The sequence below is a fragment of the Aythya fuligula genome, chromosome 19 (genome assembly GCF_009819795.1).
Source record: "Aythya fuligula isolate bAytFul2 chromosome 19, bAytFul2.pri, whole genome shotgun sequence".
NCBI lineage: Eukaryota > Metazoa > Chordata > Aves > Anseriformes > Anatidae > Aythya > Aythya fuligula.
Genome location: NC_045577.1, coordinates 6,793,327 through 6,818,705, shown reverse-complemented (window position 1 = coordinate 6,818,705; position 25,379 = coordinate 6,793,327). Strand labels below are relative to the sequence as shown.

Below are 25,379 nucleotides of genomic sequence, written 5' to 3'. Positions count from 1 at the left end.
TCATTAGGGACAGCAATAGTACATTACACACATCTCATTTAGAGGTTTTTTTTTTTATTATTTTTGAAGGGAAGTGGCAATGCTAGCGCGAGTTGGACAGTTAGCCCACATCAGCCAAACCACCAACAATCCTTCCCCGGCCCACAGCAGCCTCAGCTCCCGGTGCTGAGCAGCACGGGCAGTGCTGCAGTAGAGGATGAGGCGCATCACATCGCCTCCCCTGAGGTGGAGAGAAACTAACTGTAACCACACAAGAAATTCCCAAGACACCAAAGCCTCACCAAGTGATTTTCTCCCCTCTCGCATCAGCCAGCAACGTCTCTGAACATAAATAAGAAGCAGGTTCATAGAAAAGGGAAATAGCAATGGGAAATGGAGCCCTGAGCCCTTCTGCAGGCCAGCACCACCTCACAGCACCTTCTCCGTTATCACATCCCAAAATGCATGGCACAAGAGCAGCCGCATAGGGATGCTTGCCCACGTGCCCCCAGGAAGAAAAGCCAAGTCCTATGTCCTGTGCTACGAAAGCCTTGAAGAAATGCCTGGTAGGAGGTAAATGAGGGCAATGCCACTGCTCCTCCCTGCCATGGGGTGCAGGGAGGCACTGGGATGCTTTTGGGGTGGCCCTGCCCTGTCTGCAATCCGGCATGGGGCTGGCTGGTGCTGCTACAGAGGGAGAAAATGCAAAGTCATTTGACATCCTCTTGCAGGCTTGGTGTTACACATAATCCCGCTTCGTTAATTAAGCCAGGCAGAGGACAGGTCTGCACAGGAAAACTATTTCAACACAGACTGAAATAGTTGTGCCCGTGCAGCTCCTCGTGTGCTGTGGGATTGCTGCTTGGTGGCAGGAAGAAACTTCCCACCGAGCCACCACAAGACATCTGATATCACCACCTGCCCCCAGCCAGGGCTTTTGTCCTGATGCTCGGACAACCTCTGGTGCTCAACCTGTGCTCGTCCTCAGATTCTCCTGCTCCATGACCCTGAAACTTCAGCTTTTCTTCTCCTTTCCTGCAGGCTCTGAACGCTCCCAGGCCACGGATACCTCCAGCGAGCACCCGCACAGCATCCAGCCCAGTGCAACAGGCTTTGTGCGAGGACGGGAGCGGGGACAGCTCGCTCCTGCTCTGCAGGATGCGTCAGCCCCGCGCGGCACCGGGCCAGGCTCCGCGCCGCAGGGCGAGAGCAGCCACCCAACGCGACTGACTCACCGGCACGGAAAGCCTCCGCCTCCCAGGGGGGACTCCCAGAGAAGCAAATAAAAATTAAAAATAAATCAATTTAAAAAAAAAAAAAAAAGCAACCTTCGATTAGTGGCTCTGGAGCCCATTCACAGAGACAGCGTGTCAGGTCAATGTTCACTCCCAAAGTCAACGATCTGCCTCCGGAAAGGGATTTCTTTTTTATTTATTTTTTTTTATTTGATGGTCTGCATTTGCGGTCTAGTTAATAAACAGTGTATCTGGCTGGCCAGATGGCACAAGGATAGAGCATGCCTGGAAATCATAATAATAACCATCATATGGTGGTGCTTTAAAAGGCGCTTTTGCACAAGCCTGAGCGAGCTGGCTGAGACGTATCGGGCATGTTTTGTGTGCCCCAAGCGCTCAGCCTTCGGGCATGCTGCCCCTGAAACCAGCCACTGGCAGAGCTGTTCGGAGCCCAGCACGGTGCTGCTGCTTCTCCCCGCGACTCTTGTGAAGAGCAGGCACTTTTTTCTTAAGCCAGCGTGCAGGAATTAACTTGTGCAAGGTAATGTTTGCCTGGCACTTTAAAATATTATAATAACAACAAAAAAAAAAAAAACGAACAGCTGTCAGGATTTTTTTGTTTTTAAATCAACAAAGCAGGAGCTGGCTGCTGGCACTGCGCCGTGCTGGCGTGCCCCATCCCAAGCAGGGGCTGCCCCGTGCGCTCCTCGTGCTGCAGATCACCGCACCCGGTCCCCAGCATCTGCTCTGCCCAGCTCCCAAGCCCCTCTCCTGGATGCCCGTCTCCTTATTTCTTTGATTCTTGATTTTGTTTTATTGTTTTTAACTTGTTTTTTGCTCTGACTGTCACTGGTGCCTACCGCTGTGGGAACAAGAGGGCTGATGACTTAGTGTGGGCACAGCGGGCAGCGCCCCAGCCCTGCAGCACAGACAGCTGACCCAGTTCTCCTCTCTTTAAATATCTAGAGGTCATTTCAGCCTGTGGCCAACCTCACGGAGCACGCAGGAGAAACACAGAGCAATCAATGCCACCATCAGTCCTCCTCTCTCCTCCTGCCCAAGACTTTCTCCCAATTTTGCCCCATGCTCCCTCTTCTAAACACCTGAGGATCCATCTCCCCACGTTCCTCAAGGCTGCAAAACAATACAGCAAGAATAGGAAGAACTAGGGACATTCTCTGCCACTTTGGGGCCTTCTTGTGTTTGGATGGGGCACGAGGGCTCACCACGTGCACCAGCTCCTTGTCCTTGACACCTCAGAGCAGCCCACCCGCAGCTCCTGGGGCGCTTCCCACTGGCGTGGGCGGATGGCACCCGCTGACGCAGATCGGGATGGGAACACTCCCTGCCCCTGGGCTCCTGCCTCTCCCGGATGAGATTTCCCCAATCTGCTGTCTTGCCCAATTTGCCTTTCCATCAGGTCCCACCAAGCTCGTTTCCTACTCCATGACAAACTCCAATTCCTCCAAGAATATTTCACTATTGCTAAAAAAGCAAGTGGAAAACTTGTCCATTTTTCAGTAAGGTCACTCCAGCCAACAGCAGCACTGCTTTTACGTTCTGACTTTTCACAGCTCGTGCCACCAGAGAAACGCAGCATTGAAAGAAAAAGGAGGGCCATCAACACAGGGCTTGGGTGCTCGGAAAAAGAAAAACAACACATGAAGTTATTGCAAACTGCATGCCCCTGCAGAACATTGCGGTTCTGACTCAGCACCAGCCTTGGCAGCAACGTGCAGGTGTTGAGCACGCAGGGAGCCCAGACCAAACCCCAGAAGACAACAGGACCGATGCCAGCGCAGCAGAAGCTCACGGCAGAGGAACATGTTCATTACACGACAGCTCAGGAGCATCTGCGGCAGCTTTCTTGACGCAGAGAAGGCGCGGATAAGGCTGGGTTAAACGCCGGGCAGGGCGGGAGCCAACGCTTCTTTCACAACACTCAGCGAAAGCAGATCACAGCGCCTGCCCCTGCTGCAACCAATCTCCCTTCGGAAAAAAGCTTCCCCAGAGCCTCCCGTGCCAGCCCAGCCTCCGCATCCCTCCGGGCGGCTGCTGTGAAGGCAGCAGGGGCTGTGGGATGCATGAGGCGACAGAGAAGAGGTCCTGCTGATACTCAGGGCCAAATGGTGCCTCGGCTCCTCTGTGGGCTGCCAGGGCTTTTGCCATAGCTACGGATATTTTTATAATCCAGCTCTTGAAAGAGAGGAAGAACACGCTTCATCAATTTTTGTGAAGCTAACTTCCTTCCTGCTTTTTTTAATTTTTTTTATATACTACAACCAGATGACACCATCCATTCTTGCCTGCTCGGCACCCCAAATCCCCCCAGAAAAAACACCCCCAGATCCCCGCAGCAGCCCGGAGCAGGGATGCTCAGCTACTTACTCATCGCAGCTGGATCCAATGGCACCGGCGGGGCTGCAGCCGCAGGGCAGGCACCGCTGCCGGCTGGGGTCGGGGTGGAAGCCCTGGGCACAGCTCTCGCAGCGTGGCCCCGTGTAGCCCTCCAGGCAGACGCAGGGTCCTGGCGTGCCCTGGCAGGAGCCCGCGTCGACGCTCCCCACAGCACTGCAGTTGCACGGCTGTCCTGCAAGAGGGAAAGAGAGGCTGAAGTCAGCGCGCTGGGGGCACGCGGGGCTTGGGTCATACCCAGGGGATGGGTATAGGTGCTTTAATACATGGATATAGACAGAGAAGCATGGAGTAACCTAAGTTGGAAGGGACTCACAAGGATCAGAGTCCAGCTCTTCTGGCTCCACACAGAACCACCCCAAAATCAGCCCCTAAATTTGAGGGCAGTGTAAAACGCTTCTTGAACTCCAGCATGCTCAGGGCTGTGACCACATCCCTGGGGAGCCTGTCCCAGTGCCCGACCACCTCTGGGTGCAGAACCTTTCCCTAACCCCCAGCCTGACCCTCCCCTGTCCCAGCTCCATGCCATTCCCTCAGGTCCTGTCACTGTCCCCAGAGAGCAGAGCTCAGCGCCTGCCCCTCCGCTCCCCTCGTGAGGGAGCTGCAGGCCGCCATGAGGCCTCCCCTCATGAAGGAGCTGCAGGCCGCCATGAGGCCTCCCCTCATGGAGGAGCTGCAGGCCGCCATGAGGCCTCCCCTCAGCCTCCTCTCCTCTGGGCTGAGCAAACCACGTCACCTCAGGCGCTCCTCAGACATCGTGCCTTCCAGTCCCTTCACCACCTTCATGTACATATCATACACGTTATAATAAATATATATTTATATAATGACAGTCGTTGTTGTCTGGTTACACAGCTCCAGGAGCTGGCCAACGCTTGGTGTTGTAACATGAGGATGAAATAATTGCCCCGATCCTGTGCAACCTGCTCTCTGCGGCCCTGCCTGAGCAGGGCCTGGGCCACAGGACCTCCAGAGGTCCCTTCCAACCTCAGCCATTCCCTGGAAATTAGCAACAGGCGGCAAACCCCCTAATTACAAGATCCCGCATTTCAGAGCACTGAAACACCTCAGGTTTACCAACAGGATGTCTTTATGACAAGGACAGACAGGGCATACCTACACAACACACTAAGTACGTACTCACTGAGAAACAAAACAAAATCCCCTCAAGACCAGAGGGATTTGAGCTCCGTGTGCTTGGGGCTGAACATCTTCCACCTCCTGACCCTCCTGACCCACAGCTACCGCCCTGCCCACCACACAACGGCCACCATCAGCCCCACCACAAGCTTTGGGGACACTCGTTCTTCACAGGGCTGTGGAGACCACACACCCAAACAAAAAATCTTTTGAGCAAGTGGTGCCTTTCCAGCCCCCCCGCACAGCATTTCTCATAATATTTTAAAGTACCCAACACACCAAAGAGAACAACCTCCCCGGCAATTTGTTTCTGACACGAGCTTTCTCTCCGCTTCTTCATTGCAAAATATTTGGTGCCTTAATAATTTAAAGGCTTTCGCTGCCAAGTGTGAATTATAAACGAGGATTATTTTCTGAAGTAGCACATAAAGCATCAGGGGCTTTACGCAAGCGTTGCTGTTTGTTATTGCCTGAGAAGAGCCATATTCAGGGCACTGCACAGAGGGGAGAGGCCAGACCCCCGGCCCAAGAAAATCAGACCAAAACAAAGCTCAAATCACTCCAAGGCCCAAGACTACTGCTCCACATCAGCACGAGGATTTAAGGTCATCCAACACTTACACCACACACAATTTTGAGGACTGGGAATGGCTTCCCAGGCGGACAGCTCTTCAGCAGGTGCGTGCACTGAACCGCATTTAAAACCCAGGGACTGCATGAAGATTCATGTATTAATCTGTAAGTGGCCTGCTAAAATTCAACCACAGTGAAGCCCTCAAAGTGCTTTTGGAAACACAACCCATGGGGTCTCCCACATGCAGAAGTACTGTAGAAGTTTCCCTGATGGCTGTTGTTGTCCTTTACTGGCAGCACGTTATAGGGCAGTTTTCTATGAAGCCCATGAATTATGGGTAGACTTTTCAAGAAATAACAGTCCCATTCTCTCAAAAGTACCAGGACCTCCCCGAGCAGCAGCCAGCCAGACTTGCTGCTTCATACCACACTATGCCTCGACTGTTTGTTTTCCTCCAACACGAATCACAGAAATAGTTATTTAGCTTTGTCACCCCATCAAGACATCTAGAGTATCCCCATGAAAGTTATTCTGCACCTACACACCTGCGAAATTGCACCTCAATTTTCTTCAATCTAAGCCAGTAAATAGGACAAACACCTCGCGATCCACAATTAGCCACTCCAGCACCCACTTCAGATAATGAGCCCAATTCCCGACTCAATTATTCGAGTGGAACCTCAGCGATTCGGGCACTTGGGCTTCTCCCAGCCAGAGCGAGCCACAAAAACCTGCCTTGAGCCAACGTGGCACCTGCTCTGCAGCTTGTCAGACACATCAAAACAAATTTTCAAAGCTTGTTTTGTGCTGCAGCTGAGATAGGGCTGTGCCGCAGCAGGTTTCTGAGCTTGGTGTTGTGGCCATGCTGCACGAGGGGACAAAGGAACACAGCACACGGGCAGGAGGGGGAAGATTTTGGCTGCACGTTACCTTCAGAGGAAAGCAGCCATGGCAAAGAAGGAAAAAACAGAAGTTGGAAGAGGAGCTGCGTATATTGGCAAAAGCCTCGTTTTTCGTTAGCCCTTTATCGAAGGACTGTGTCCATCAAAGAGGGTCCGGCCATCGCCACGCTGTGGAGCAGCTCCTTGGGAACATCCCTGGTACTTACGGGAGCCCAACGGGAGGTGGAGGCAGAGATGGATGGGACAGGCCCGGGAGCTGTGAACCCGAACAGCCTGGCTGCACAGCGCAGCTGACTCTGGGTTGATCTTGGCAATGGCACCGGCTACAAAAATGAGTTTTCTTTCCTCTGGCAAGGTTGTTTGCACACTGAGAGTCCCTCACGCCTGGGGAGCTATCCACTTTCCAAAAACACACCAGCTAACTTCACGGTGCCTTTTTTTTCCCCCCTCTTCCTCTTTTGCAGGTCAATATTGCACAAATTCAGGTCAAAACCTGGGGGCGACTAATTTCCAGCAGCCAGCCTCAATGGCACCACAGAGCACTGGTTCCACATTCCCTGGGAGAGCACGAAATGCTGCAGTAATCCAAAATAATGCAGGCAAAAAGAGCTTTCTGTCGGCAGGCTGGGGGGACACTGGTGGGGGAGCTCCTCCTGCTGCTGGCAGCTGCTGAAACGTGGAAACCTACAAAATAATCAGACCCAGGCACCTTGTACAGCACCGTGGGGTTGGTACCAAAGAGATCTCCCCAGATGAAGGCTTCCCTGCATCCCCCAACCCTCCCAGGGGATTTTTGGGAAGGGATGGTGCCCATCTCGGGCGAGAAGCATCTCGTGTTGTCCCCCCCCCAGAACAAAGACTCGCTCTGCTGTGACTGTCTGACACAACCCCGATGCGCCCTAAATGCCCTTTGGTGGGGAAGCAGAGGAGAAGCAGACAGCAGCATTAAAACCCGGCGGCGAGAGCAGCGTCGGGTTTGACATGATGATGTACCAGACTATGAAAACCCCAGGCTTAATTCAAAAGACACTTTGTTGTCCCGACGGCAGCCGGCTTGGAGGAGGCGGGCGCGATCCCCAGCCAGAAAGGGAAAGCGGTAACAGAGCCTCTGCCTTCCAGATCTGGGAAGACATCAAAGACGACGAGGACTGGAGGAAAAGATTAGGGAGCGCTGCCCTGGCTCCTGGCCAGCGCCAGGTACTTGGAGCCTTTATTCTGTTTTGCCAAGCGTGCGTTTTGCTTTTGAAGGTAACCTTCAAAAACACCTTACCAAGAGCTTCTGCAGAATGAAAAGGGATGAACAAGGGTGCATGCAGCCCTGAGCCGGGATGTTCGGCCTTGCTAGGAGGCCCTGGGTTTGGCAGGGCATCACCACCAGCAGCAGGCACAGGCACAGCCCTCTCAGGGCTGTGGCTCTGGTCTGAGCTCCTGCACCGAGTTCCCCCTGACTTGCCGCAGCCGTTTGCCCTCACTCTACCTTGGTTTCCCCATCCGCGGGGTGTTCACACCTCCAGGGCTCCGAGCTCCGTTTGCAAAGCACCGAGGAGGTTTCCCTTCCTTCCTTCCCCATGCAGCAGCTCCAGGCTCTCAGCTCTCAGTGCTAAAAACCACCACCTTCGCTCGTGAAGGTGTTGGCAGGCTCTAATTAATTAACAGCCCAGTGACATTCTGAGCTCCCTGAATAGAGGCACTATAAAAGTGTGCATCCTTCCCACACGCTACTCCTGCAGCAGAAAAAGGAAACACCGCTCCTTGCGTGAGCTGCATCTTAACCTCCGCCGCTCGGTGCTGGATCCAGAGGCAGGGGAGTAACAGAGCAGGTCTCTAGCACGAACAGAGCAAGGTTCCAGCGTGCTGCAGCGATGGGCACACTGCTCACGGCATGGCTGCATGTAAGACCCAGATTTAACGTGCAATTACCGTTAGCTGCAGCCCTGAATCGAATAATTATTACGCCGAAGTCACAGGTTCCTAATAAACTGGCGAAGAGGTATTTCTGTGTCGTTGTTTTTATGGCTTTGGATGCGTGCCATCGCTGTAGGATTACCCCAAGTTCCACTCAGCAGCACCAACACAATGGAGAACCCGCTGGAGCTGCACATGGGCTGACGTGCGGGTGGCATCCTCCAAACCCCAAAGCCCAGCGATGCCCCGGGCACCCCCAAAGCGCGGTGCCAAGCGAGGAATGCAGTGCTGGAGCCATCCCCTGCACCCCAGCCCCGGGGCTGCTTTTAGCAAGGATTTTGAACGCGTTAACCACCCTACCCCAGCTTGCTGTCCTGAAGGGCTCGTTGCAGCACAAACATCCTTTCCCGAATCCTTTTTTCGTGTTCCTTCGGACTTGCAGTGCTTTGAGCATTCGGATGTGTTTTAAGTGTGATTCCTTCTTCCAGCCAAGCCACTTCATGAGTAAATAATTTAAAAGCGGCTGAAATATTTACAAACGGCAAAAGAAGAATCGCCGGGAAACATGTGAAGATGTCTGCATAAAACCTGATTTGCTGGGGACATCCTCAAACAACTGAAATACTGAATGCAGCCACCTACTCGCTGGCAGCAGACACACAAAATCCAATTTTTGGTAGAGAAGCACAGACCATGATGTCCCGGGGATGCTAACTATTGCCCAGCTCTGAAAACACCCTGATTGCATGCCTGGATTGGTGCAGGCTGGGCATACACCGCTGGATCCTCGTGCTGCACCACTCCGACCCCCCGGGCGTTACAGCAGCACCGAGCCCACCTCCTGCTCCTTGACCACGGACTCGCCACATGTGACAGCATCCCGTCCTGTCCCGTCCCATCCCGTCCCTGGGAAGGCTCAGTTTTAGCGTTAATTCAGCACAGGTTTCTGTCCCCCGCACTTCATTCCAAGTTCAAGCCCTGCCTTCTCTCCCCCTCTCCCTTATTTCCCTTTCTCAATCCCTCTCCAGGCACAGTTTCTGACAGCACAGGAATAAAAGGATCAGGCAGCAGGTTTAAAACAAGCTGTCCAAAGCCATTTCCTCTCCCTTTGCAATTAAGCCGTGGAACGCATTGTCAGGGGACGTTCTGGGAGCCAAAAATACACACGGCTCCAAAAGAGGACGGGATACGTGCAGGGCAGCCAGGCGGAGATGTATGGGGCAGGATCGTGCCCTGCCCCGTTCCCTTTGGTGTAACCCAGATGGTGTTTGGGATCCTCCCTGTCCCTGCTGGATGGATGCGGCTGTGGTGCTCCCCCAGCGCATCCTAATCCAGCAGCACGGCCTCTTCCACGGGGAATTTGTCCTTGTAACAGCCCCTGAGTGCTCCAGCGTGAGATGTGGGGTAATGGAAGCAAATGGGAGCTCCACCTAGAGCTGCGGTGTGCTAAGGGAGAAGCCCTACCTAACCTGGTCCTCGTGCGGCCTCGCTGCACCCCTTCCTGTCCCTTCTCCGGGCACCTCAAGCAGCTCAAGCTCAGGCCAAGCTCTGCGTTTGGCTTTCACACCGCTCCACACAGCAGCTCGCTACCAAACAACTGCCAAATGCACGCATTAAAGCGCTGCGAGCTGCCAGTTAGCCCCACTTGGGGCTGCGGCGCAGTGCCAGAATGGTAGGGGGAGGATCCCTGAGTACCCCCTGAAAACTTTATATGTATCCCTATAAAACTCCCCTGTTACTCCGTGTGCATTTTATTACAGAGCACATCGGGCTCGGGGCATTCACGGCCCCCTCCAGCCCTGCCCCGCCGCCAGGCACGCCGCTGGTAATGCTGTTAAGAGCTTTACAGGAATCACTCGTGCTGTTCCATAAAAGGATTGCGCGGGTCAACAGGGGAGAAAAGACAAGGATTTCTCAATGCTGCTACACCATTTGTAATGTCGTTAAAAGATTAAACATATTTGTCGAGGAAAATTAAATCAGATTAAAGCCAGCTCTTATCGCTTGGAAGGAAACACAAAGTCAAGGTGCCAGCGCGCTGGGTGCCCGGCAGCGCTCTCCAGCAGCGCTCCTCTGCGCTCGCCCTGCATTTCAGGAGCGTTCAGCACGGCCCCGTGCTGCTGCCCACTGGCTCGCGGCCACCCTGTCCCACCAGCCACGAGCTCCTTTCCTTCAGCCAACCACAGCCGTGAGCCTCAGGCCTTACCCAAGGCAAAGTCTCGTAGGGTTCGTTATTTTTATTCCCTTCCTGCACCGGCAATCAGGCAGACAGGCTTTTGGTTTCCTAGCAGGCGGTGAGAGCTCCTCCGTGCAGCACGAGCTCCCAGGAATTTGTTGTTTTCCCGGCCTTTTTGGTGCAGAACAAGCCAGCAACCTGCGTGGCAAGCGTTGCACCAGCTCCTCCTGAGTAAACAGGCACCAAAGATGCCAGACGTGCAGGGGTGGAACTGGTGTGAGACGGAAGGACCAAACCCTGCAGACACAGGCAGAAGAAACCAACAGCGAACGCAGAGACGGCCACAAACACAGTGCTGCTCCTGTCCTGGCAGACAGCAGGGAGCTGCCGGGATCAGCCAGGGCCAGGCTGTAGAGGAAGGCTCCCAGAGCAGCTCCAGGGCTGTGCCAGGCTGCCCGTGTGCCCCAGGGAGCTGCCACCCACGGCCAGACCCTCTGCGTCCTCGTGTGGTACACGCAAGCAGGCTGCCTGCAAGGAGGAACGCGGCCCTAAAATGTTTATGGCAGCTACAGCAACTTCAAACAGAGCAAATAAATGCTCCGGGATTAAAACCTCAACAACTTTAAAGAGAGATCAGCTCCTTTTAATTCATTTAGAAATACTTCTGCTGGCGTTTTCCTTTAGCTGGCCGTATTCTCCCACTAATATTTGCACAAACGCCTGCAACCACATCAATATTCCGTCTTTCTGTTTAAAAACCCCAGCGTTGTTGGGTTTTATTTTTACCACCCAGTGTGTGACACAGCCAAACTGGGAGTTTGGAGGCAATGAAGATGAAATATAATTTGGGCAAACTCCTGCCAGAGTCGTGTGTGGCACCCCTGGAAGCTCCCCTGCCACAGCCGTACATGTCTCCTCCTTCTGCAGCACCTCTTGGGAAGCCTTGGTCATCGTGTCAGCAAAATCCATCGGGCAGGAGATCAGCCAGCTTGCATGGGACAGGGCTGGGAATTTGTTAGCACGCTTCAATTTTAGTACCTACCCACCATGTCCTAGCAGAGAGAGGGATTAAGAAAAGCTGCATGAATAATAGGAACTCTAATCATCTGTTGAAGTCTCTGTGTGCTCAGATCCCTGCAAAAAGTAATTAAAATCACAAACTTTGCTCAGCGCTGTGGGGAATTGAAGCTAATGAACGAATGCGTTAATTTATACCAGAGCTTTACTGCCGCTACCGGGGAAGGAGAGGCAGGAGCCACCCTTCCAAGCACTCACACTGGGCTAGGGGCCTTGTTGTGAGCGTAAACATCAGGAAAACACAGGCTAGGAGCCGAGGAAGGAGAACCCTGCTTCCTTCCCTGCCTTGGGGGACTGGGGCACATGTGGGTGTCCCTAGGGAAGGCGCAATGGGGTAGGGATGGCACCAGCTGGAGAACGAAGCTGGTGAGCAGCTTTCCCAAAGCAGAAGAGGCAGGGAGGAGCCCAGCCCACACGAGCCAGGTGGGTGGAAATCCCATCCATCACCCCATCTATCGCCCCGGCCAGGCTCTTCCAGGGCAGCTCCAGGCTGTGCGAGGGCTGGCACTGCTCCCAGCACCTGCCTTACCCCTCACTGCCAGCTCCATCCCGTACATACACCCACCTGCAGCACTGACAGCCCCTGCAGGTCAGGGTTTGTGCACAGGACCCTGTGTGGAAGGCTCTGCTCTTGCCCATCGCCCTGATCTTTCCCCAGTTTTCAAAAGCCAGAGATATTTTGGATGAATTCCTGCAGCGAATGCCCCAACCTTCCCAGAGCTGCCAGCAGTGAGGAAGGAAGCAGTGGAAAGGGGCAAATCCAACCGGGGGGACATAAGCACAGAGAGCAGGACTGATGGGATTAAAACCAACCTGCTCTGCTGCCAGGTGTGCAGCCCTCGAGAGCCTTTCCCCTCCAGACCTCGGCTGCCGATAGTGCCTGCAGGTGCAGCAGCTCCTCCTCTCCTGAGTCCTGAGGATTTCCGAGTCCCTGGAAGCTGCTCGCACTCGACAGAGATGCTGGAAGTAACCGCGCAGGCGTGCGATGGATCAGTGTGAAAACGCCTTTTTTTTTCTTTCCAAAAGGAGGCAGAGGACAGACTGGCTTTGCAGGGCCACAGGCTATTTTATGCTTAAGCCTGTGGAGAAAATCTGGAATGCAAACTTCCATCAGCATCTCCAGCAGGTGCCCAGGGCAGTTCCTTTCAAGCTTCAGCTCCTCCACTGCAGCAGCAAAGGGACAGATCCTCGAACAAAGGCTTCTTTTAGCCACAGTGTTAATAAACACTTTCTGAAAGCGTTAATAAAGAGGCTCTTTACGGAGCCTGAGGGAAGTCCCTCCTGTTCCTCTCAGCTCGTTGCATTTCAGCTTGGAGATCAGGTGGAGATCTGCTATGAGAGCAGAGGGTTCATTTGCCGTACACTTTTCTGTTTGTTTTTTTTTTTCCTACTCCAAGTAAATAAACGCAGGCTTCTACTCATCACAGCAAAACACCAAAGTCTCTGCCTTCCTCTCCCTCACTCCAACACCCATGCCAAGGAGGACCAAAGAAAACCTTCTGACAGCCCCAAACCCCCAAGCCCTGGCCCTCGAGAGCTCGGCTCCAAGGCTAACGGAGGTGTTTTGTCTCCTTGCTCCAGCAGTGGAATTTCCACAGCAGAAACTCCACCAGGGGAGAGGGACAGCACGAGGCATGAGTAACCACGACAGGTTTCAGGCAGGCTTTGCCGTTTGGGTTCAGTTTCAAGGCCGTGATGACACAATGCCACAGGCAAGTTTGGAGTCACGGTGCCTCCTGCCAGCTGCAAGCCACGAAGTGCTGCCAGCTGCTGGGGCAGCAAAGGGAGAACGCCCTCCGAGCAGGGCTGAGAGGAGCCCTCCTGCCGGGCAGCTTTCAGTCCTGCGTTTTGTAACTCAGCCTCATGCCGGCCCCGCTGCGCTTGGCGTGGGATCTGGCGTCGTGCTTGCTCCCGGCTCTCATCCGGCGACGCTCGCGCCCCGTTTCGGAGCTCCTTCGGCCTCCGCTTTCATCCTGCACCAGCAGAACTGGATTGAGGATATGGCAACGAGACAAAACCTGCTGGCAAACCCGAGGAGGAGACGTCAAGCTTTCAAGGAGGGAACGGAGATGGGCCAGGGCATGCCATGGAAACAACGCGTAGAGGGAGAGGTGGGGATCTGCAGCGGGACAGCCCCCATCGTCTTCTAGGACCTCTGCCCCAGGGTCCCCAAGGAGGAGGGGATGCCTGGGTGCATCCGAGCTCTCCTCCAAGCTTTTCTCCTCCAGCTGCAGCGATGGCACGAGGCCAGAATACAATCCCACCGTGTGCCCGGGGCAGAGCCCATCCGCAGGGGCTCCAAGGGTGCCTCCAGTGCTCCGAGCTGGGTGAGACGTGCCCCTGCCTCCCGCTCGCCTTCGCTGTAAATCCCCGGGCCCTGCAGCAGATTAATGACTTCCATCAGGGCTGCAGATCGCCTTTTAATTTCTCTCTTCAGTCATCGTTCTGCTAGCAACACTGACGGTACGTCCAGCCCTGGCTCCTGCCTGCATTTATTTAACCTCAGAACGAAAGCGCTTCCAAACAGCGTGACCAAGCCAAGTCCACGAAACCTTCACAACAGGGCCCGTGCCATGTGGGGAGCTGCGAAGTACCCACCTGAGCACCCAAAGCAACCATTCCAAGAGTACAACGTGCAGGAGCCTTGTCCAACAGCAGACCCAAATCCTCTTTAAATAGGTAAAAAAAAAAAAAGAGGTAAAATAAGCAGGACGCCCATGGCAGCACCATGGCTCCCAGTGCGAGGAGCCCTCGCCATGCCCACTCCCCATCCTCGTCCCCACCTCACCATCCTGTAGCTTTATCACCAGGCAAAGGCCATGTCTGAGCAAAGACCCCAAACCCAACCCACTGCCCCGTGGGGTCAGAGTTGAGCCCTGCATGGCATCAGCCCGGGAATCGCAGCAGAAGGCAGCGGATGTGGTTCTGGACTGGAAGAGTCAAGCCCCAGTCAAACACGCTCCAACCCTGGGATCAGCAGTAAGAGGGGCATTTACACTTCTTTTCCAACCATCCTCCAATTTGCAGGGGCTCTGTAATGCCCCTGGTTTGAACAAAACACGGACAGACTCTGGTTTGGTGTGGCCAATGCCGTATGCACTCCTAAATGCGTTACCTGGCGCTGTGAGGGATCGTCTCTGCGGCAAGAGCCGCCCAGCTCACACACCCCGCACCTCACCAAGCTTGGGGCACTGCTTCGAGGCTGAGGGACCACATAAAGGGACAGAAAGTGGAGAAGAGAAAGAAAAGGATTGATTCCCCCCTCTGCAAGCTCAACCTCAGCACCCACACCTCTTCCAGAAGCTTTTCAAGGGGTTTGTAGCTCACAAAGGGTGACAGCCGCTGCTGCGGGCACCCCGACACCTGAGCTGGGTGCTGGGGGCAGGTCCCCCCTGCTCCATCCCACCCAAATCCCACCTTGCTCGGCAGGGCAGCCAGCATCTGAACGCCCCCTTAAAAGACAACTCCATCACTTGTCTCTTTTCCATTTCAAATGGATTGGGCTTGCTCAAAAAGCTTCCCCTGCAACGAAACAAGCGCGACACGGAAGGGAAGGGAAGACCCAACGGCAGGGCGTCAGCGATAACTCACGTCAGCAGGCGTGCTGCTGACAGCTCACAGCAAACTTCCAGGAGGAAAAAAAAAAAAAAAAATGCTCCGAGCAAAATAGTTAAGTCCAGACAAATGTTTGTCGTTCATTATCTGGAGTCAAGCATGGATTTCTCAACACTGCAGCCGAGCCAAAGCGAGCGCGTTAATAATAAAACATTTTCCAGGGAGCTCCACGCCGGGCGTGCAGCCTGCCCTTGAAGGGAGAAAGGCAGGAGGCAGGTGGAGCCTCTGTTTGCTTTTCCCCGATAACAGGTACTGAGCTGTCCACGTCACGGCGCTTTATCACCAGCTGGAGTCATTGGCACAGCCTGGCTCCAGCTGCTCCCTGGTACATGGTGCAGGGGACAGCACGCAGGGTGCCGTGGGACCCCCAGTCCTGCCCCAAAACGGGGATGGGGCAGCGCTCAAAAGCGAGGCAGATCCCCTAAAGCCTCCCCCCAGGCACTGAGGACTGGGGAAGATCTGGCCCCAGGAGGAAGGCAGAGCAGGACGGGGTGGCTGTTCCAAGCCAGGGCAGCCACAGCCCAAAGACATCTGATGTGTTCACACCAAACAAGCCAACAACCAGCCCAGAAAGGAGCCAGCACGCTCCAGCCCATGGCACAGATGTCCTGTGAGCCAGGAGCTCCGTTTGTAGGAATCTTACCCCAAAATCCTGCTCACTGCAATGCTCCTGATCCCCAAACAGACGACTCTGCCTTCAGCTTGGTACCTCCCTGCTTTGAGGCGAGGGAGGAACATCAAGGATGGTTTTTTAAAGAAGTGTATAATGTTTTCTTTGTTCCCAGTGACAAAAGGCAAGAGTTACGGCTGGCAGAAAAAGGGATTTTCTATCCCACAGGAAGTTCAGCCTTCAAAAATATATATCTGTGTATATCTGCTTGGAAAGAGGGAGGGAGGAAAGCAAATCGCTGAAGGATTCATGGAGCAAGAAGCATTGAAAAGCTTGGTGGGAACAAAGTGTTGAGATTAAACTGGTTTCAGTGGAAAAATCCACAAACGGAAAAATAATCTTTTACCTAAAGATAGATATTTTGCTGATCTCGACAAAAAGCCCTGTTCACAGGAGGGAAAAAAGCCTCACTTTAAAGGTTTTCAGCGCACGTTCCTGAAAAGCGCAGTGAAGATGCAAAGCAGGAGAGCATCCTCGCAGCCGTGCTACTCCTGGCACGCGGCGTGCCCCGAGAAAAGCTGCAGTGACAAACCCTTGCCACGGATCGAGCAGGTGGGAGACAGGGCAGGAAAAGAGTAAATAAATAAAAAGCATCCATCCGCCCTCTGCTTTGCCCTCGGGGAAAGGAAACAACGATCCTCGGCTCCCAGCTGGCGCTCCTGGAGCCACCTCCTGGTTCCCACCCCGGGTCCTACAGGAAGGGCGAGCTCAGCCCCAGCGGCACCACGGTGGCATTCCCCAGGATGAACCTGGCCATGACCACATCTGGCCCCACAGGGAGGGAAGCTGCGGGTCCAGCAGATGCCACCCCAGCAATTAAAAGCCATTTTGTTAATAGAGACCAGCCCCAGACATCCCGTGACAGGCTACCAAAAATATTCATTGCGCCTGCCCCATTCCGGCTGGTTTCTGCCTCAATCAGGCGTCGCAGGACGGGTGCTGGTGCTGAGCACCAGGAGGGCTGCAGCAGCACCTCGGCGTCCCCGAAACATCAGAGCAGGCAATTCCGAGCAATGAAATGCTCAAATTAATAGCAATAAAGCCTAAGTGTGCCACGTGCGGGCGGCAGAGCGGTGCTCGGGGAAAGGAGCTGCGAGAGCTTAAAAACCAGCACAAGATGGGACCGCTGGGAGGCAGGGGGGGAAAAAAAAAGCACCAAAACAAACAGTCCGTTTCGAGAGCATTTCCACGAGCAACAGAAACGAACCCAGGAACGCATCGGAGAATAATCATTTAGCGCAGATCAAACAGCAGAAGTCGCACATTAAAAATACATGCAGCATTAATCAGCCACGCGGAGCCACACAGCACCATTTCCATAAATAATGCGGGATCAAAGCAGCCCAAGCAGCGCTATCAGTTAATTTAGGCAGCCAGTCAGTCAAAATCGAGGGAAGCTGCCCGAAAACGGCATAATTCGCCAGGAATAAAGCAGCTGGGAAGCAGCACGACCAGTTCAACAGGAGAAGGCTACCGGCAGCCTCGTAATTACACGGGGCGATGCCAACGGATGGAAATGAAGGGTTAACGTAGCTCCCAAAATAAAAACGGGGAAAAAAAGGAAAATAAATGTAACTTGGGGCATATGGAGGTGTATTTGGTCCAGCGATGACTGCCCCAAGCAGCAGGATGGGGCCAGCTGGGAGCATCCTGTGGTACTGGTCCCAGTTTGGGGCTGGATGGTGGCGGTGGGAGCACGGATGGGGGGACCCCGGCTGCCCGGGGAAGACTCCGCCACCAACAGCCTCAAACACCCCCAGACCCCTTCATGAAATGCCTGTGTCATTAAGGCTTTTGCTGAAAGACTGCAGAGCCATTTAGCTGGCTGGTTTTTAAGGCAGGCATGCGGAGCAGCGCGGGCTATAAATAGCAGAGCTGCTTGCCTCGTCATGTTTCTGCTGGCTTATTTATAAGGACGTGGGGCGAGTGAATTAAAAAGGATGCAAGGAACGGCCTGGGCTTCTCCCTGATTTCACGGCTGGCCCGCATCAAGAGGAAAACCTCAGGGGTTTTTGCTTTTTTCTTCTTCCAGGCGAGGCAAGCACCCACCTTTCACGCCCAGACCCCGAACTGGTTCCATTTACAAGGCAAATTGCGGCTCAGACAGCAGGTGCTCCCGGAGCCCTCCCTGCAGCAGCAGAAGGCAGAACTGAGACCTAGCACGAGTTCCTTCAGCATGGGAAGATCCAGGAGAGCATCAGCCGGAGCAGGAACCCAGCCCTGCCCGTGGCTTGTCACGATGTACACACCGAGCTTCCCCCGGGACCCCAGCGGTGACAGGGACACCCCTGCCGGGGGGCTCCGCTCTCACCATGGGGTGCAGGAGCTGGACATCGTCCCCAGCATCCCCGGCTGCCAGCCAGCAAGGAGATGGATGGGGACAGCAGGAGGCGGCGTCCCCAGCACGGGTGACATCCCCCCAGGGAGGGGTGGCAGGGGACAGGCGCTGATGGAAGGTTTCCTATTGAACAAGGAAACAATTTTAGAAATGTTCTGTCTGAACAAAGGAGGGATTCAATTATTCCGAGCCCAGAGCATCTTGGTGAAAACGCTTCCAGGCTGACACGTTTAACCAAACAAAAGACCCTCCCGGACAGGCCCTGATGGGATTTGGGGTGTGTTTCCCCGCAGTAGGGACCCGGGAGCCCCCACTTTTGACCCCGGGGATTAGCACCAAGTCCAAGGGCAGCACCTCGGGAGGGTCTCAAGGCTCAGGACCCTCGATTTGACTCAAAGCAATAGAAGAACAGCCATGTAACCGCGTTATTTCAGTCTGGCTCGACCTAAAAGTCAAATTAAAAATAATAATAAATTAAAAAATAATAATACTAATTTCCTGCAAAGCTCAACCCCTGGTTCCCAGCCAGCTGAAGGAGCCTGGAGGAGGCTGTGTTCTCCTGGGGGTGGCGCGGAGCCACGCGGCCCCCCCAAGGCCGGGCAGATGGCGAGCCTGCAATCCCGCCTTTGGGTCGCAAACCACATTAACATCCCCTGCTAATTATGAAGCGCCAGACTCGGCCCCCCCTCGGCCCCCGTTCACACCCAGCGATGCCTCGCACAAGGCAGCCCCACAGCCGTGCAGCGGGGGCTTCCCAGGACCCCTGAATCGAACCCAAGCCCTCGCCGCAACCTCACTGAAAAGCCGAGCGAAGGCTCTGGTGCTGCGCAGCCCTTCAGCACCTCCACGTTTTCTGGTTTTATTTTAAGTATTTGCCAGAGGGAAGGCAGAAAGAGAGCTCCCAGCCAGATGGCTGCGAGAGAAATCCCTGCCTCGCAGCCGGCACAGGCGCGGTGTCCTTCGGAGGCTGGCAGAGGCACGGCGCCGCCTGGACCTCCGCGGCACCAGGAGCAGTCTGGGGCTGCAGAAGCACGTCCTGCAGGCAGTGGCATCAACACTGCAAATACTGCAAGTGGCACCATGACTTACCCCTGGGTATTTATAGACCAAAAAGCTCCGAAAGCTTTCCCCCGACCTCAGCAGATGCGCGCCTCCAGTCCTCGGGGCTGGCTTGTTCCCTGCTCCCAAAGCCTGCCCGTCCTCGGCCTCGTGCGCTCGCTGGGGCACGGCGTTAGGATGCTGAGCATCACCTCCTGCAGCACCACGTCCACACAGACCCCACTGCACCACAACCACCCAGCAGCCCATGGCAGAGCCCCACAAGGACTGGGGTCCCCCCAAGACACAGCTATCCGTCCCCCACAGTCACATCCCGGGGATGAGCCAGCCCCGCGCTCTTGCACCTTCATCCTTCGCCCTCGGGTCCAGCTGCACCTCAGTGGGATGCTCGGGGTGAAACCAGCCACGGTCCCACACTCTGCCACAAATTTCCCGGTTGTTTGGACACGCACGACCCTCGTACCTCCAGCACAAACCACAGCAGCCCCGTGGCTGCCCACAAGTCGAGGCTCAAACCTCGGCTCTGCCGCCGGTCTCGCCCGCAGCCGCTCTCCTTTGGGGTTTTGGCTCCTCCGTGGCAGAGGCTGGCGGGGGCCTCCCTGTGGGGGTGTCTGGGTGTCACTGACAGCAGCTGGTGAGGAACTTCAGCACAGCCCCGCTGCTCGCCAGCTCTTCCCATCTCAGTTTTCCCCCTGGCAGCGACACGATGCTGCCCAGCCCCAGAGATCAGCCAGAAGATAAAAGCCAAGTCCCAGCGCTGCAGAAGGAAGCTACCAAGTGAGACCTCGGGTGCACCATGGGTCTTCCCCAAAATATCCCCATCTTTATGAGCATGGGTAAGGCCAAACGTCTCAAAATCCTGAGTCGGGACAGTTGGCTGCATCTGATTCAGGAATGATTCAGACACGGGAGCACAGAGGCAGGGAGGAAGGAAAGGGAGCGATGAGGGAGTGGTAGGCAACATCCCTGCATTTTAAGCTCAAGGTAAAACCCCAGGATTTATTCCTCAAAGAAAGGCTCTGACCTGGCTGCTCCTGTACCAATCCCATGTATACGAACACCTTCCTTACCGTGAGCTGCCACGCCTCTAACTTCATTTCCATTTCTTTAACAAAAATCCAAACCCGCTGACATCTGGAAGCCCAGCTCGGTGACCACACCGAGGTACAACCTCGCACGAGGGAAGCTGAAGCCGCCTCCCCTGACAGGGAACTTCTTCAGCACTCTCTCCGCACACCCTGCCCTGCCCTGGATGGGAGATAAAGCACTGCGGGCACAGGGAAAGGGAATCCTGGGGCAGAGTGACCTGTGCCAGAGGCTGAACAGGGAGAGGCGAGGACAAGGGCACACAGAGAGCTGCAGAGGGGGCAGCACAGGCGAGATTTTCCCAAATCTGCCTTCAGCCACTGTGATGCCTGTGTCCCACCGTGCGCCTTGCCTCGGCGCAGGACACCTGCGTGCCACTCACCGCCCTGAAACCAGGCACTGCCCGCCCTACAGCTGCGGCACAAAATGCCCTTTGGCCCTTCCTGCTGCAGGGCTCAAGGTGCAGAGCTGAGGGCTCACGGGCACGGCAGGGAGGTTGGGCAGCTGGCTGGAGCGGGACGGGGTGGATACCAAAAGGAGCCGGGACACAACGTCCTCCAGAGAGACCCTCGTCGTCCAGCAGCGCCCTGCAGACACGGCAGAACAGAGAAGTTTTGTTCTTCGGGCAGGGAAAGCCCGAGCAGGGCCGTGCCGACCGCAGGAGCCACGCATCCGAAGAGCAGCAGCCCTCCTGCTCTGCTGAGGAGGAAAATGGCAAGCCTCCACCGCCGGCGTCGCAGATAAGGCAGGGGATACTTCTAAGCCTGTCTCCACAAACACGAGGATTAGCAATTTACTTCTCTTCCAAACAAAATCCGGGATTTTAACACGATCGCGGGATTGGAAAGAAAAATAAACACTGTGCAACTGGACGAGGGGGAGAACGAGAACAAAACAAGCAGGCAGCTGGGCAGTAGCTGAAGCGCTTCTTAAATCAGCGAGGAAAATGAACTGAAGTCAGAACTGAAGTCTCAGTAGCACTGACCAAACCCTGAACCTGAGGGCTCTCACCCCAATTCCTTATCACCAGTACCCACCAGCATTAAGCCCTTTCTAACACCCATCCCAACAGGCCCACTTCCCTCATGGAACAAAAAAAAAGGCATATACAGCATTAATTCCCTACCCAGGGTTGAAGGAGCAACCCTGAACACATGCCTGAAAACCCACCCTGCCACGCCAGTGAGGGTTAATCCCAACCCGCCGTGCTAACGAGCAAGCAATTAGCCCCCGGAGGACACGGCACAACCTGCACAGCACCCGGCGCTGTGAAGGTGCCAGGGAACAGCTCGGGGCTTGGTGGGCTGTGGCTATCAATAACAGGACCGGGCACCAGGCAGGGCCACCCGTGGGCACCCCGGGGCCACCGCGATGCTCAGTCCCACCGGGGGGATGCGGGCGGTGAAAACCTGCCCGATGCTCGCTTGTGGGACCCACCATGGGATGCTGACTGCCCGAGGGGTCCCATCGTGGTGCCATGGCTGAAATCAGTTTTGATTTAAGGGAGCGCAGCCCCTGCTGTCCTTATCAGCAGCTCCCACTGTTAAACCAGCCTCTCTCTTCAGGGGAAAGCATAAAGACCCAAACCGCAATGGAAAGAGATGGAATTAAAGCCTGAAACCGCGAGGACGCAGCCCTTCAGCTGTTCCAGGCCAGCCAAATAAAGCAGGTTGAGCGGCGGCACTCGCTCACGCCGCTACAGCTCACGGGGCAGCAGGATGCTCGTGGCGTTAGGGGATGCCCAGCACACCTCTAATGAATCGAGCACCACCGGGGCCAGGAGAAAAATAAATATGGAGAGAAAAAAAAAAGGAGAAGGAGGTGGAAGGAAGGAGGGCTAACAGCATCTGCGTGTGCCTGAACATAAAGGGGCGAGGCCGAGGCGGTGGGAGCAGGGGATGAGGTGGGGAAGGGATGGGAGGGATGGGAGGTGGGGGGGGGACAGGGGAGGATGGAGGGGGACAGGAGGGGACAGGGAAGGATGGGGAGGGGGACAAGAGGGGACAGGGGAGGGAAGAGAGGGACAGGGGATGATAGGGGGTGGAGAATAGGGGACAGGGGAGGACAGGGGGGGACAGGAGGGGGACAAGGGAGGACTGGGGGGAGGACAAGAGGGGATAGGGGAGGATGGGGGGGGACAGGAGGGGTCAGGGGGAGGACAAGGGGGGACAGGAAAGGGACAAGGGGAGACAGGAGAGGGTGGGAGGAGGGAAGGGGGTGACAGGGGGAAGGGAGAGGGTGACAGGGGAGGGAAGGGGGGGACAGGGGAGGGAAAGGGGGTGGACAAGAGGGGACAGGGAAGGACAAGGGGGGATAGGGGAGGATGGGGGGGGCAGGAGGGGTCAGGGGGAGGACAAGGGAGGACAGGAGAGGGACAAGGGGGAGGGAAGGGGGTGACAGGGGGAAGGAAGAGGGTGACAGGGGAGGGAAAGGGGGTGCCAGGGGGAGGGCAGGCGGCTCCATCCCCCCTCCAGGCATCCCCCCGCCGCTCCCCAGCCCCGCACAGACACAAAGGGCCCCGTGTCCCCCCCTCCCCACCCCCCCGCCCCTCACCTGCGGGCCTCCCCCCCGCGGCCTCCTCGTCCTCCGCCGCCTCCTCGTCGTCCCCCTCGGCCTCCAGCTCTCCCTCCGCTCCCTCCTCCCGCCGCTCCGGGGGCGGCTCGGCGGTACCGGGGCCGGGCCGAGCCCCCCGGGCCCCAAGGGCTCCGTCTGCCGGGGTCCCCCCGCTACCGCTGCCGGGCTCGGGGGGAGCGGAGCCGCGGGGCAGGGCGGAGGCGGCGGCCAGCAGGGCGGCGAGGCAGAGCAGGGCGAGCCCGGGCGCGGGGCGAGCCCGGCGCCTCATGGTGTCACGCAGCGCTCCGGCCTCCCGCCGCTCCGCCCTCCATCAGCACCGCGGGGCCGGGCCGGGCGGCGGCGGCGGCGGCGGCGGCGGCTCCCCCGCTCCCGCCTCCCTCCCGCCCGCCCGCCTCGGGGCCGCCGCTGCCCCAGCGCCCCTCAGGCGGCGCCCGCCGCGCCCCGGCCCCGCTGACAGCGCCGCGGCCCCGCCCGGCCAATCGCCGCCGCGCCCGGCCTCGCGTCGACGCCGGCTTCGCGCCGCGCAGCCAATGGGAGGGAGAAGGGGGCGGGGAAAGGGGCGGGGCCTCGCGCGCGGTGCGGGAGCTATGGGGGGGGGGGCGCTGGGCACGGCGCTTTGTACGCGGGGCGGCCTCAGGCGGCCGTGCCCCTGCCCGCGTTTCGTGCAAATTTCAGCTTTTTCCACATTTTTCATTCTTGTGCTTGTCATATTTTCCCATTTTTTGTGGGTTTGGGGCTTAGATTTTTCTATATTTTGCGTTTTCATGGCTCGTATGTTTATGTATTTTATGGCTCATATGTTGTATATTTAACATTTGATAGGTTTATAGCCTTTATTTTTATTTTTATACATATTTTATTTCATATTCTGTATTTTTATTTTTAGACACACATTGTATACATTTTTTTTCTATATTTAATTATAGGATCATATATTTGACCTTTTCCAATATTGTATATTTTTATGTATTTTATGTCTTGATGGCCTTTATTTTTATTCATATTTTATATTTATATTCTGTATTTTTATACATATATATTTTAACTTTTTATAAATTTGATCATAGAATCATTGATTTATATATTTGATCTTTTTCTATATTTGATCCCTTTCTATACATATTTTATATTTATATTGTGTATTTTTATTTTTATACATATACGTTATATATTTTTTTATAAATTTGATCATGGTATCATTGAATCATATATTTGATCCTTTTCTATATTTGATCCTTTTCTATATTTTATGTCTGTATGGCTTTTATTGTTATTTATATTTTATATGTGTCTATTCTGTAGCTTTATACATATTATATGTTATATATGTAATATTTTTATATTTATATATTTTATGTGTTGATGGTTTATATATCTATATTCCGCATTTTTTATTTTCGTATATATCATACTTTATATATTTTATATTTTCATGTGTTTTATTTCGAAGCCAGGCCCACGCATGGTCCTGTTGGGAGCCACCTTGGCCTGTCCTGAGGAGCTACGGCAGCACAGCCTGGGGGGCAGAAAGCCTGGGGATACGGATATTAATTAATTATTAATTATTAACAGTGCCCCGCTGGCCCACTGCTACCTCACGCGCACCGGAGACTGGTGCCTCACAGATCTGTGGGATGGGGAAAATGCATCAGCGATGCCAGGTTGTGGAGCAGCTCGTGGGGGCCAGGCAGAGCTGGGTGGGCAGTGGTCACCCCCCTACACCCCAATATACCCCCATACACCCCCCTACACCCCAATATACCCCCATACACCCCCCTACACCCCAATACGCCCCCATACACCCCCCCTACACCCCAATACATCCCCCTACACCCCAATACACCCCTCACGCCCCGCTGCAGGAGGGGCGTTGTGGCATGGCACATGGCACACAGGGCCTCTCCGCCACCCGTCCCCATCCCATAGGGATGTCCATGGACGAGCATTGGAGCCTCTCGTTCCTCTGGGAGCCAACACGGGGCTCTTGGGGCTTAGACAGCCTCACCTGGGCCCACCACACATCCCAGGCCGTGAGCCCCTCTCTAGCACAATATTTTGGGTTTGTCTACGAGGGAAATGCTGTCGGCGTGGCTGCTCCGGGCGCTGTAACTCGCTACACTTCCCCCAAATCCATCCCCTTCTCAGAAATGAATGGGGCTTTATTCCGGCCCCATAATATAATTATTATTCCCCAGCAGCTATTGCCGAGCCATTTCCCCCAGCCCTTCTGGGCCTGGCTTTGTGCGGGCACGGCCCCGGGGAGCGGGGGCTCCCCCCTGGGGGCACGCAGCCGGCGGAGGGGGCGGTTTGCTGCTCCTGGGTCTCCCCCAGCCTTTCCCACCAGGTTATTGTCTACGAGAATGGGAAGGGAGAAGCAGAGCAGAGGAACGATCGTCAAGGAGCGGGTTGTCTGGAACAAAGAAATTCCTTACTTTTAAATAAAAGACGGGCAGCCTCGGTGGCTGCCCCGATACCACAGTCAGTGCTGCAGGGATGGACAGCCCAGCTCCCGGCTCCTGACAGAGGCATGAGCAGCACAGCGTCGTCTGCTGGATCTCTGATTTCCAAAATATTATATTGTCTCCTGCTGGGGAGCAGCCAAGCAGGAGAGAATATAATATTAAGCAAATCGTG

At 55.2% G+C, this 25,379-nt stretch overlaps 1 protein-coding gene across 1 annotated transcript in view; it reads right to left on the bottom strand.

Annotated features, from left to right (window-relative positions):
- The window catches only part of MEGF9 (multiple EGF like domains 9), a 38,920-nt gene extending 15,907 nt beyond the window's left edge, over positions 1–23,013 (bottom strand). Inside the window, exons 1-2 of the mRNA XM_032200524.1 lie at positions 22,725–23,013; positions 3,603–3,804 (exon numbers count right to left, since the gene is read on the bottom strand). Of these exons, the coding sequence (XP_032056415.1) occupies positions 3,603–3,804; positions 22,725–23,013 (491 nt within the window). The remainder of the gene's footprint in view (positions 1–3,602; positions 3,805–22,724) is intronic.
- Between the last annotated feature and the right edge of the window lie 2,366 nt (positions 23,014–25,379).